Raw genomic sequence first — 12,159 nt, forward strand, 5'->3', positions numbered from 1 at the left:
CACGACTCGGGATTTTTCGAGCAGGTACCAGTCGATTGAAGCACCAGAGATCTGACCTGATCGAGAGAACTCAATTCGGATGAATTTGCCGAAGCGGGATGAGTTGTTGTTCCTGACAGTTTGTGCGTTACCAAAGGCTTCGAGAATCGGATTCGCCCTCAGGATCTGCTGAGAGAGGGTATTCATCTGCTTCGCACCAGAGCGAGTGAACATGCTATCCGATGTTGCAACAGCTGCCAGGTACTGTATGACCTTTTTCGTATTTTCTGTTTTGCCCGCTCCGGATTCTCCTCTATTCTATCGTTAGAACATCTTAACATACCACAATGTCGCGGGCACCTTACGTCACAAGGATACTCTGGTTCTCACCTTCCTCTACCAGGTTGCGGAAAGCTTCGTCGGCCATTGCGAAAATATGCGGTCGAGTCTCTTCCCGACTGCGTCCCTTGTACATCTTGATATACTCGTTCGAGTAGATAGGCAGTGGACAATAGGGATTGATTGTGACTAAGAACAATCCGGAGTAGGTCTAAAGGCGGCACTGTTAGTCAATTCGCGTCTGTGCGCAATTCAGTTTCACGGCCTTACATATATTAGATCTGCCTGGTAGCGTGTATGAAGATTATGCACCACGGAGGCCTCGTTCAAGTGTGTAAGTTCCGCCATGTCATCCGCTTTGTCGAACTTCGCCGGATTGACTCTGTCAACTTGATCGACATCGACTTCTCGTTGCTTTTATATCGTCAACACATGCATGACATAGTGAATGGGCTTCACTCCTACCTGCCCATCGTCGGTTTGCACTAGAAATCGCCCTCCCGCTTTTTCTTCTAGAATAAGCCCCTTGATGAAAGCTCTCTCCGGGTCCCGTAACCAGACGTATTTGTTCCCAGAGAAGTCATTGTCACCTTCCTGGCCTCGAATTTGGTCGGCACCATGGCGTAGGTCCTCCGATTTGATGAATTCCGGCGCAAATGTGCCGGACGCAACGTCATTCCTGACAGAGTTTGACCGCTGGCGGTTTAGGTTACGGGAGAAGGGAGTCAGGGAGGAATTCGAGATGGAGGAAGAGTTCCGGAAATGACCTTTTGCTTCCTCGAACTTTCCGGGCGACGGTACAATAGCTGACTTTGGCCGCGCCCTCGTCTGCGGACTTGAGGATGGGGAGGGCGAAGGGGATGCACGACCGAAAGGATTCGCACGCTTCGGCGAGCCATTAAGCTGAGAAGAAAGCATTATTGTTGACAATATAATTTATGGGTCATTCTTCTTGTGCAAAGAGCTGAAAGAAGATAGGTGGAAGATCGAGAAAGGCTCAAGTGAGAGCAGCAGGGCACAACGTCCAACTCATACGATGCGTGAAATTAAGAAGGCAAAGTGTTGACAGGAGCTTGGGTTCGACGTGGGAAGTGACGCAGGTGCAGCAATGCATCAGCTCGCCCAGTTGTCAACGTCCAGAGGACCGTGAATCCCAGCAATCCTGGTTTGCTTGTTGGTCGAAGCGTTCCAAAACCCCACCGTTGGCCCGGCTATGTTTGTTTACATCGGTGCTGGCGCTGCATTCCTGATTTCTCAGGCTTCTATTTGCCGATCCACTAGGCCTTTTATGGAGCCTTCTCATCACGTGCAACCAGCGACACCAAACCTGATCATTTCTCTTCTTCGGGGCTTCACGCGCCATCAGTCCGTCATCCGGCTCGTTGGCCTTTTCTGATTCCTTTCGTCTCAAGTGCCCCAAGGAATGGGGCTTCGCATTCTCCCTACTGTCAGCTGGCTTTAAGTCGGGGCCGTGGAAGCTGTGGATTCCAGCCTTCATACCCCGTTTGCCTCATTCTCCTTCGATTGAGGCGATGTCTTCGGACGTTCGTACACTTGGCGGGTTCATCGCAGAGATATGTGATACTGAAGCGCGCAGATATTGAATATGTCAGACCATCCTATTCCTCCACCAATCCCCTCCTGGGGCCATCCGAATTATACGCAGCAATGGGCATCGCATCCTTCAACCTCTATACCTCATAACATGCAATATCAACAAAACCCTCCCTCAGCTCCTCAAAACTCTCACAATCTCGAAAGTTTCAACGCAAATGCAAATATTCCAGGTTTCGGAGGGCCGGGCACCCTTGGCTCCTTACCGCATCCGCTTGCTTTGCCCAGCGCCTTCCCTCCTCCAGCGGCTCCTTCCCATTATCCGTACATGTCAAACATGGGATATCATGGGATGCCGTTACCGCTGGAGCCTCCTAATTTGCCTACCAGCGGACTCTCAACGAACGATGTCCTACCCGAACATTCGAACGCACCAGACTCGCGACCTATGACTACCATCAGCTCACAACACAATCCGGACCGAGAGGAAGGTGAACTGACGGATACCGAGCGATCTATAACAGCGAAGACGCATCATACCCCTGGATCAGTAACATACCCTGCGCCAGGTGATACTTCTCATAGCCAGGAATCCCATATTACGAGCAATGCAAGAGATCACGGAAAACCAACTGAACAAGCCCAACTCAAGGCTTTACGTGGGTTGGGTGACAGGAAACCTCACAACTCCAACACCGATTTTACAAGCTATCGTGCATCATCGTCTTCAGAACTCGAAGAAGGCGAGGCGTCGCCTGAACCCCACCCCTCAACTAGGGATAGCGGATCCCGTATGTCTGTTTAGGCCCATCCTGACTCTCAGTGTACTAACAACTCACAGCTTATAATCCCTCAATGGCGGCGAACGCGGAAGCGCCTTTCACTTCGAAATCTTTCCTTAAAGCTTCGAGACATCCTCGTAACGGCTTTGACGCTTTGGCGGCCCCTCTTTCTCCCCCTGCTGGATTGGACGTTCCTCCCAGCGCCGGCAAGTCCCTCGCTCCACTGCGAGTCCAAGCACAAGGCGCCCTCCTTAGTTTGGCACCACATAATATCCGCTTCAGCGAACTTGTGAGCGAAGGTATCAATCCCATGATACTGAGACAACTATATGAGGAAATCGGCATCAGGATACCAACCACTCCGTCAATTGGTCTCAACTCTGGAGCCCTCCCTCACGAGGACGACCCCTCCATACCGGGTTCGTCGGTCTCTGATGGCCATTCAAAGCAGCTTGCCCAAGAGCTTGAGGTCCAAACAAATACTATGCAAAAGCCTGCACTCACCGGCCCTAGCCCCACCCTCGTTCAGGCCTCTCAAGCCAAAGCGGCTAAACCAATGGAAAGGAAGGAGGTCATTGCGCGAATGCTTGCCGCCAAAGCTGCCAAGAAATCCCCGGTCTCTGTCCCATCTCAAACGGATACTCCCCAGGCCGCGTCAACTCCAAGCCTATCCGCTGTAGGTGAGAAGCCAGCAGCATCCGCCCCGCCGCAAGACCCGTCTTCGAGAGAACGAGAATCCCGCGTGAAAGAAAAGAACAAGGCACAAACTGAACTTGCGAGGCAACGTATAGAGCAGTTGAAAAAGCAGGGCCTCATGAAACGCCAGCAGAAAATACAATCCGACAGTCAGGTTCTAGAAAAGGAACAGCCACAACCCCAAGTATCACTGCAGGCGGCAGGTCTTGCTGTCGTCCAGCATCCCCTACCTGAACGCCCTCCCGTGCCAGAGGCCACGCCTCTCGACCGTATTCCTGGTCTATTCATGGCTGAACAAACTCGGGAAGCGGCGAATGGTGTTCAGAATACTTCCGTTCAAGAGCTCTTACAGGATTCGACACCTCAACCCCGTGCTAGCCAACGTAAACGCCCTCGTGCGTCGGACTTCGACGATCCGATTCCTCTACCGAAAAGGACTTTCAGCAACGGCACGAGCTATACTCCCCCAGAGAAGCTTGTTATCGACATCAGCGATGATGAATTCTATGGCGATGATGAAAACGGTGCCATGCAAGCTGAAAATACCACTAGGGACCTTGCAACGGGTGCTACCTCTTCGGCTGCAGATGTCCTATCTCTACCGCCGGTTGACGGCCTTCCCCACCAGCCAGCAAGGTCCCAGAGTCAAAGTTTTTCTACCTCATCAACACCCAATAATTTCCGAAGTAGCGAACATGAAGATCTAAGAAAAAAGGATCTTGAAATCCAAGCGATGCATCGAAGAATTGCCGAACTCGAACAGCGGAAGAAGGCAAGATTAGCAAGTCGCACTCAGTCTCCTCGTAATTCCGACATCTCACCCCCAGAGCTCGTTAGCGTACCCTCGATGCCCCTACCAGCACTGTCTAACACCACAGACGGCACCCTAGAAAATGCCTTAGCACCTTTGGATGCTAATAGTTTGAGGAAAATGAAGTCCAAGATTTTGCGGATTCAGGAGATAGAAGCTGGTGTTCCTTCTTTGGACGAAGAAATACAAAAATCTGAAGCGAGACTTAGCGACTTCAAACGTGAAGAAGAAAAGGTATTGTCAGAGCTTGAGAAAGGAAAGGCAGGTCGACGACAGCTACTAGAAGAGCTCAGCGCTCTTAAGTCGGAGCTGAATGGGCTGTCGCTTAATCAATTGAATATGGAATTGATTAGACTGGAAGCGAAGGAAGAATTGCCCGTCGAAGCTGTTCAAGGTATGATTCGAAGATTATCGATCCCAGCACTACTACACTCGGACACCGCAACTTACGACTCTTACGATATAGCTTCGGGCTACGGAAAGGAAACCTCTGATGAGAATGATCTTCTCACCCCAGACGTATCTGGAACCGATGAGCAAGTTCAAGGAGATACTGCTCTTCTCCCAACCACCCTACCAGCAATCCAGGAAACGCTGTCTACTGCAGCTTCATCGGATGTCCCTAACGCGGAAGGTAATGGGTCCTTAAATGGACCGGAAAACGAGCCTTCAGATACTTCAATGTCCGAGGGCTCTAGTTCTGCAATGGATGAGTCTACGGATAGCTCGAGCAGCAGCTCAGCTTTGGTGAATGAAGAGATTCCTGATGCGCAGGAGCCCGAGCGGGCTCAGACTACAGTTGTGAACGTAATGACAACCACCTCCCCAGAAACCCAAAACGGGTTGAGTACAGAGGTTCAGCTCTCACGCACACTCCTGTCTACTAATTCCCCATCCAAATCTGATACGGTACGCGGTGCTGGTGAAACTCTTGCAGCAGGAACTCAGAACCGCCTTGCGTCTCGCGAGTCTTCTGTCTCAGAGGCCTACGAACCCCCGGAGCCGGAAAGATCCCCCAGCTTCGGTTCGAATTCGAGTTACTCCCCCGCTCCTAGTCCCGATTCCCCAGACCCTGCCACAAATTTGGACACTTCTGGAACACAAGAAGACCCATCCCAAGAAGCTGGTGAGCTGCTAACTGGAAAAATCCAGGAACTGGATTTTCAGCAACCAAGCCACTTTTCTCAGGTCGACATTTTGGATGTGCGATAAAACCTCAGTTCCTCGTTGTTTTCCGCGCTGACTTGTCGCGTAGAACACACGACGACCTGAAGACACGCAACGGATATTCTCACCCTACGCAAGTCCACTGAAGCTGTTCAAGGCGTATCGCTTCCACCCAAAATACAGTAACAATGTTTCCGGCGGCTATCGCTCCCTCACATATAGCCACAACATTGACCCATTGAAATATATGTGCCCCTTTGAAGCTTCGGGAGGTGTCTGCAACGACCGTTCCTGCGAGTACCAACATTTCCGGGATATGGCTCTCAGCGGTGCGTCGACGTCTGAACAATAACTACACAACCATTCTTGCCCTGGCTGAAAGAAAGGCTCTCATGTCCCCTAGCATCCATACGGCCATCGTTTTTTCTCCCTCCTATCCTTCACTGAGCTTATCGCTGCCTCCTTTCCTTTTCCGTTTCCGTACCGAAGTTGCGTCGTTTTGGTTCATCGTCACTGTTCTGAGCGTGCGAATGCTGACACACAGAATTATTAACATTGGCAGATGACAAGATTCTCGTTCAAATGGGTTCTCTTCGGGAGGGAAAAACACCCGAGGAGTGTGACAAATACGTTGCCGGACTAAAAGGGACCATTAACGACATGCGGCGTGACAAGGTGAAGGATATGAATACCGTGGCCGCAGAGATTGCTGCATATCGTAGACGTTTTCTTCAAGACCCAACCCGGGTCTTGGCGCTGTAACAACAACAACAACAACAATCTCTTGCGCAACGTCCGACTTCCTCAAGTGAGGACACTCTCAGGTTCCTACCAAGGTGAGCTGCAGCTACAGCCTGCACTGGCAGACGCATCTCCGCATGAGACAGTTCTTTTGTGAAGCTGGCTCTCCGCAATAAACTCTCGACTTAGGGAGTCTTGCTTCCCTTTGACTCATCATTATACCCAACATCTTACACCCCACATTTCTAAAGAATTTCCACCCCCCGCCCCGTCCCTTCCCGTTTTACTTGTACACTTCGTCGATTCTCTATTGTTGTTTGGCATGCAAGCAACCAGCGCGGAGTTGGGGACGGATCCAGGTTTCGGTTGTCCTTTGTACTACCAGGGACGTCACGATTCGTTCGCCATGACAGCAGGAAAGACTGAAGGACAAGTACCAAACCGGAGAAGAAAAAAAGAAAGAGAGAAGAAACACAACGGCGTCTAGCATGGTTTTCACAGGCTGGGTTGAGCAGCATTGACATGCACAGATCGCATTTCCCAAAGCGTGGAGTTCTCACGAGTTGGGGACTGTACAGCATCAAGTTTATTGATTCCGGATTCTACGGAATACATACGGCATGACTAGTTTAGTACTTAATTACAATACGACATAATATGTCCTCATTCAAGTCTCCTCTTTGCTCTCCCATCGTTTGTAGCATGTGCTCGAGTAGACATCGGGGCGAAATTCCTTACGGCCACGAAGCCCATGAGCAGGCAGTGCCCCCCCCCCCCCAAACAGGGCACTAAAGGGTCATGCCCCCACTTCGGGGCCAGCACCGCCAGGTATTCGAAGTGAGGCAAAGAGGTCGGCCTAGGAACGCATTTTCGTAAGATATTGTGACTCAATGCCATAGACAGGGTATAAATGGGGCAAGCACAGACTCCTGTAGAACTACATAGCAATGCCCGAGGTGCCCAGGTCGCGTGCGCAGGCAGGGCAAGGCAGCAGGGCGGTACCGGGCTCAACCCCGACGTCGCCCAGGGCCAAGGTGCCCTCCTTACCCCCGGGCCCCGCCCGGGCCCCGGCCTATTCAGGGAGTTGCCCGTTTGGGCCTGGGCTTACGGAGCCCTACGAAGGGAAGTCTCGACCAGTCCACGGGTCCCCAGTTGTCCAGGCGCCTGGCTCCTTCGGCAAGGGCGAGGTGCCCAGGTGGATGTCCGGTCTTGCAGGTTACGTCCCTTTGCTAACTGAAACTGGACGAGTTGCAAAGGAATCCCGATCATGAGGCGCAGTGTCCCACTTGCTGTATTCTCTGCCTGTAACTATTATCATACTGAAATCTGGAGAAAGAATATACGATATTAGGAAGCACAGTCAAGTTGAAATGGTGTCGAGAATGGAGAGCAAAAGATCAGCAGAGGCTTCTCATCAAATAGCCTTGTCTTATTAGTCTGGAATCAGTCCAATCCAAGTATACCAATTAGAATATGAGAAGAATGAGTCGCTAATAAGAACAGAGCGGGTGTCTGGAAAGAAGCAGGTTATCACGACGTTCAAGATAATTCTAGCTATGCGCTCCAAGAAGGACGATGATCATGATTGTCATGAAAAATGGAGAAAGGGTCTATAAGCCAAAGCAAGCCAATGATCCGAAGCTAAGGTTCTGATTCGCGTCGCCGATGTTTCCCTCGTCTTCGCTTGCGTTTGCGTCGTGCGTCTACCGGAGGTTGCTCGTTGCCTTGTGATGATAAGGCGGCGGTTTCCAACCCTGCCTCTTTCTTGAGACGGGTCACGACTGGGCCGAGTGCAAATTCACTCTCTAGGGTGCTATGATCTCCACACTTTCCGTATTTGAGAGGAAGAAACCAATCCGTGATCGAGGAGCCAAGAACCTGCTGGAGATTTTTGAGGGGGCTGCCGAGGTCAAACGGGTTTTCACCTGGGAGGGTCTGGAGTATGGCGAAGACGTGCTGTTCACCATTTACAGGCGGTGGCGGAAATGTTGGGGGCGCGGGTGGAGGTTTACCCTCTCCAGCATCTTGGTGAGAAGGCAAAGGGGGCGATGTGATTGGAGGTAGCGGGTAGGTTATGGTGCGAAAAGTAGGAGCCCATCTCGAACCCGGTTGGAGTCGAGACAGCACATGGTTTGGTACACGTATGGCTAAGGTCCACACGACAGATCGACGGCTAAGGTTTTCAATCGTTGTCAGGTTGAACGCAGCTAGTTGCAGGGAACTGAGCGTCATTCCAAAGGTAAATATACCAAAAAATCCGCTCCTACAAGCAGTTAGTTAACATGTGCGATGATGATCAGGGACCCTTACAATCCAATTCCGATAAGCCAATGAGGATTAACATCGTCGGTCTACAGCTTGTCAGTGCAGAGTTCAGAAATACGAGGAGATTAGGGACTCACGTCACGCCTCAGCTCAGCGGTAAATATTGCGCACACTATGAGGGTAAACGCACAGAACACTGCAGTGTAGAAGACAAACTGAATGAAAAACTTGAATGACTGCTCGGAGACTACACCACCAACCCTTGATACGTCAGACACATTCATCTCACAGAAACTGTAAAACTCACCACGGACAGAAATGGTCCATCTTCCGAACGCACCGGTCTACCTCTCGGCAATGATGCGTTCTGTCGGGTTTATAGTGGCAACATTTCGAGCAATATATGGGCCTTCCATCTGGTTGGCACACAAAAACATCTTTCTTATAGAAGTTCTCTAGTCCAGCCGTGTCCCACGCGGGTATCATAGGTCCCGCCCCATATTCGAGTCCTCTCTCAACATCAACCTCAGGTTTATCCGACACTTCACCCAGTTTTGTCTTCCGACGCGCCTTTCTCCTTTTTCGGGAGTGTTCACGCGAATGCCGAGTCAACGATCGAGGGTCTTCCCGCTCCGACGCCTGGGTGGAGGGTCGGGGTAAGAGATCGGGATTCCACACCACAGTGTACAGTAACCGGAGGTAGGTAATTATCACGAATAACAACAAGACATAGAATACGGCAAGTATTGCAGCGCCTGTGCCAATGCGACTGGGACGGGTATACTCCGAGGTCGGACGAATCAAATAATCAACTGGTGGGAGTGTGAGCAGTGAAAAGGTTTGTTCTAAATGCGACGAACTTACTGCATAGAGTTTTTGTGACAGCATAGCAAGCATATATGATAATCCCAAAAAGTACCAGAGGGATAGCGCGGGCCACGGCGAGGTTCAGCCGCCGTTCTGGTAGCCTGGCCATTTCACGTTGACTGAAAGGCGCTGGATATGGGAGCGGCTCCGCGTTGGCAGATCATCAGAGAGATGGTACTGTAGCATATAACCCTGTATGTATGCATAGTCGAGGTGGGAGAGGTTCTTCTATGTACAGAGTGCGCATACGAAAGCCATGCATCAAACGTCGCCCAAGACGATGACGATGGTTGCACCGTAATAAAACGTGACAAACATGTACAAACAGTGCAAAACAAGTAGTCACGTGATATTATACGTCTCCGCCCGCTCCTTCCTGAGAAAAGAAGGCACATCCGCCGAGGAAGCCTTGGGAAAAGTGCAGTGCGACTCGGGAGTTAGACAATGGCAACTTTAAGACATATCGTGACGATGCGTCACGGAGCGGAAAGCTGTTTGAAAATTTTCAAAACCACGACACCTGGGTGAAGACGACTTGGGCTTCCCCGGATCAACAAGAGTAACCGCATCCTGCAAGACACCAAGTCAATCGTGCTGCGTGACTTCTTTGTTTGAGTCAACTCTCAAGATAGGCATGAATTTTTCTGCCTCTCGATTCGTTGAACTGGCACCTCACAACCTATGGAATCCACCCTCAGGCCTCCGGGAAACTCCAGTGCTCGCAGGGCACTCGGGCGTCTCCCTTGAGTTGGACGGAACCAGGCTTGGACGGGGCTTGTGTCGGGAAGTGAGGCGACAAGCGCAGAACCCGGGCGACAGTCAATATGAGCATCCATTAATTATTATTTTGGCACTTGACACAGGCGATCCGAAGAGTTGGGACTTGGGACCTGGGACCAGGTGTTGGAGTGGGACTTTCCGAGTCTGACAAGCGCCTGCATTGTACGAAGTAATAACCAACAGCCCCGATGATCACCATTGGCGCATGGTATCCTTCATCATCGGACAAAGAACCAGCATAGCTCTGCAGAAACCGCTTTAAAAGGCGAAGTCTTGTTTTGAGATGGTTATTTTACCATTGCTTTTTTTTGGAGGTCATGAGGTGACCCAGGCAGCAAGGAGTGGTGCCTGCTCAGTCTGACCTGAGGCTCAGCAGAGTGCGGAAACATGGCAGAAAGAGCGGAAGTCGCAGCCCACAACTTTCTTGGTCAACATCCTCACAAGAAAGAGCAGATGATCTGAGGAAGACCACAAATCATAGAAATTCGGATTCAAAAATATCTCCACTCCTGTCGAACTCCCTTCAGTCGTCCAAAAGACGCAAGGACAGGGCACTCCGTCCGATTGACCAGAGTGGATCCAGAGCATCGGGCGGTGCCTACGTTCCTTAGGCAGCACAAGCCCTGACAGACTGCAGACACGCCCAGAAGGAACTCCAAACAGAAGAAAAAAGAAAAGAAAATGATATGGAGATACAAATCTGACTGTGACACAGTCAACTAAAATGAAACAGAACGCCCTTGCTGTCTGGGACTCAAGACCAGCAAGAGCGGAAACCTGGTGCAGGGCAAACCGGTGGGCGGATTCGACGAAGCCCTGTCTGCCTCATGGAGAGCGGTCGATGCCCTGGCGATGTCCACCTCCGACAAGTTGACTCAACTGACACCATGGGGTGTCTGAGCTTGACCAGGAAGGAATAAGAGGAATCAATTGAGTCAACGATTATCATTCTGCAGAGCCGTCGCGCGCGAATGAGACTGCTTCCTTTTTCTCGAGCCTCGACTCCACCCATAGATCAAGGGCAAAGATGCCTGCACAACCCACTGTGGCTCAGGCAAAGCCCTGAGGGTGTCCATTGCCTGGGGTCTGCCTAGGATCTCGACGCAATGATTCACCCCGTGGAAACTGCCAACAGGTATTAATATCGTCCTCCCCCTCTCTTCCACGACTATCAACTTATCAACTCTCATATTCTTTGTATCATCCACAAACTACTCCCTGTTACGCGGCACTGCTCTAAGTCAACCAACAGGCCGACTCAACCAGGCCTTGACCTCATCACTCAGCTGCTATAAAACCATGCCGTCGGCCTCCTGTCCTTCGGAAGTTCTTGAAAACAACAAGCCCCTCTTCGGCTCATCTGAAATGAACGCATCTCCCCTTCAATATCTCACCCATTCTCGGCACGAACTCAGATCCTACAGCCACAGCGCTATTCGAAGACGCAACTACTACAGCGACACCACTTTGTGGATTTGCTGCGGATGCGGCGACGGGCCGAAAGTATACCACCACCAGACCGTTTGTGTCATTTGCCAGCACGTCAGCTGTCCTGATTGCACTCTCGTGAAGTGAGTGCGAACCAGCTCTGAGGTGAGTACCCCAAGAGCGTCAAAGTCCCAGGAAACCAATAATGACCCGTTTGCGTAGTCTTACGAGTTGTTTATGCGGAACTTGATTGACGATTGATTCCGATCCTTGGAGCGGCACCAGTACAAGCATGAAATACAGCGGGAATGAACATTTCTTTTCTTGGGACTATCTCTAGACGACTACAGAGAGTTTTGGCATATCGATTTGGGCGATTCATACACATGCATGGGGCTGTATACTATTTTCGTTGACCTTTGAGTTTGGGTACGCCGTGAAATGGGTGAGCAAGCTGGACTGCTCGGGCATGATTTCTTAGCCATGTTGATACACCGCATTATGGAGTGGGGGCATTTTCGGCGTTTTTGGCTCCATTCTGTCATCGAGATAACACTTTCCCCCTCGTCGGGATTTCGGGATCTTCAATCATACACGGCCTATTTTTATCGAAGTGGACTATGTGGACTATCCATGGAGTATATTGACATCGAGATGGGCGGCCACAAAGCCCGCAAACCGAGGCAACATCATGATCACCTCCCGGAGGAGAATCTCGAGAACCTCCAGAGAAAAAAAAAAAAAAAAAAG

At 50.8% G+C, this 12,159-nt stretch overlaps 4 protein-coding genes across 4 annotated transcripts; 2 read left to right on the forward strand and 2 right to left on the reverse strand.

Moving 5' to 3' along the window:
* The first annotated feature begins 1,680 nt into the window (after window positions 1-1,680).
* BJX67DRAFT_349635 (uncharacterized protein) lies at window positions 1,681-6,735 on the forward strand. The gene is made up of 4 exons (XM_071028768.1): window positions 1,681-2,663; window positions 2,714-5,364; window positions 5,417-5,657; window positions 5,891-6,735. Exons 1-4 carry the CDS (start codon window positions 1,925-1,927, stop codon window positions 6,088-6,090), a joined length of 3,831 nt encoding a protein of 1,276 aa, XP_070887479.1. The 5' UTR covers window positions 1,681-1,924; the 3' UTR covers window positions 6,091-6,735.
* An 830-nt stretch (window positions 6,736-7,565) lies between these two features.
* BJX67DRAFT_42221 (DHHC family palmitoyltransferase) lies at window positions 7,566-9,572 on the reverse strand. Its single transcript, XM_071034986.1, has 5 exons — window positions 9,199-9,572; window positions 8,642-9,146; window positions 8,472-8,595; window positions 8,380-8,420; window positions 7,566-8,332 (listed from the first exon to the last, which is right to left on the reverse strand). The coding sequence occupies exons 1-5, from the start codon at window positions 9,308-9,310 to the stop codon at window positions 7,711-7,713; spliced, it is 1,404 nt and encodes a 467-aa protein (XP_070887480.1). The 5' UTR covers window positions 9,311-9,572; the 3' UTR covers window positions 7,566-7,710.
* A 667-nt stretch (window positions 9,573-10,239) lies between these two features.
* BJX67DRAFT_42162 (uncharacterized protein) lies at window positions 10,240-10,652 on the reverse strand. The gene has a single exon (XM_071034985.1). It carries the CDS (start codon window positions 10,567-10,569, stop codon window positions 10,351-10,353), a length of 219 nt encoding a protein of 72 aa, XP_070887481.1. The 5' UTR covers window positions 10,570-10,652; the 3' UTR covers window positions 10,240-10,350.
* Window positions 10,653-11,137: 485 nt separating this feature from the next.
* Window positions 11,138-11,732, forward strand: BJX67DRAFT_42258 (uncharacterized protein). Its single transcript, XM_071034987.1, has 2 exons — window positions 11,138-11,574; window positions 11,632-11,732. Exon 1 carries the CDS (start codon window positions 11,281-11,283, stop codon window positions 11,554-11,556), a length of 276 nt encoding a protein of 91 aa, XP_070887482.1. The 5' UTR covers window positions 11,138-11,280; the 3' UTR covers window positions 11,557-11,574; window positions 11,632-11,732.
* The last annotated feature ends 427 nt before the right edge of the window (window positions 11,733-12,159 follow it).

Source organism: Aspergillus lucknowensis (genome assembly GCF_044049455.1).
Source record: "Aspergillus lucknowensis strain CBS 449.75 chromosome Unknown BJX67scaffold_13, whole genome shotgun sequence".
NCBI lineage: Eukaryota > Fungi > Ascomycota > Eurotiomycetes > Eurotiales > Aspergillaceae > Aspergillus > Aspergillus lucknowensis.

Coding starts and splice junctions, on each gene's coding strand:
- BJX67DRAFT_349635 (XM_071028768.1), top strand. CDS start 1,925: ATGTCAGACCATCCTATTCCTCCACCAATCCCCTCCTGGGGCCATCCG. Junction 5,365..5,416: donor CTCAGGTCGACATTTTGGAT/GTGCGATAAAAC, acceptor CTTGTCGCGTAG/AACACACGACGACCTGAAGA. Junction 5,658..5,890: donor CCGGGATATGGCTCTCAGCG/GTGCGTCGACGT, acceptor TAACATTGGCAG/ATGACAAGATTCTCGTTCAA.
- BJX67DRAFT_42221 (XM_071034986.1), bottom strand. CDS start 9,310: ATGGCCAGGCTACCAGAACGGCGGCTGAACCTCGCCGTGGCCCGCGCT. Junction 9,147..9,198: donor TGTCACAAAAACTCTATGCA/GTAAGTTCGTCG, acceptor CACTCCCACCAG/TTGATTATTTGATTCGTCCG. Junction 8,421..8,471: donor CCGCTGAGCTGAGGCGTGAC/GTGAGTCCCTAA, acceptor GACAAGCTGTAG/ACCGACGATGTTAATCCTCA.
- BJX67DRAFT_42162 (XM_071034985.1), bottom strand. CDS start 10,569: ATGCTCTGGATCCACTCTGGTCAATCGGACGGAGTGCCCTGTCCTTGC.
- BJX67DRAFT_42258 (XM_071034987.1), top strand. CDS start 11,281: ATGCCGTCGGCCTCCTGTCCTTCGGAAGTTCTTGAAAACAACAAGCCC.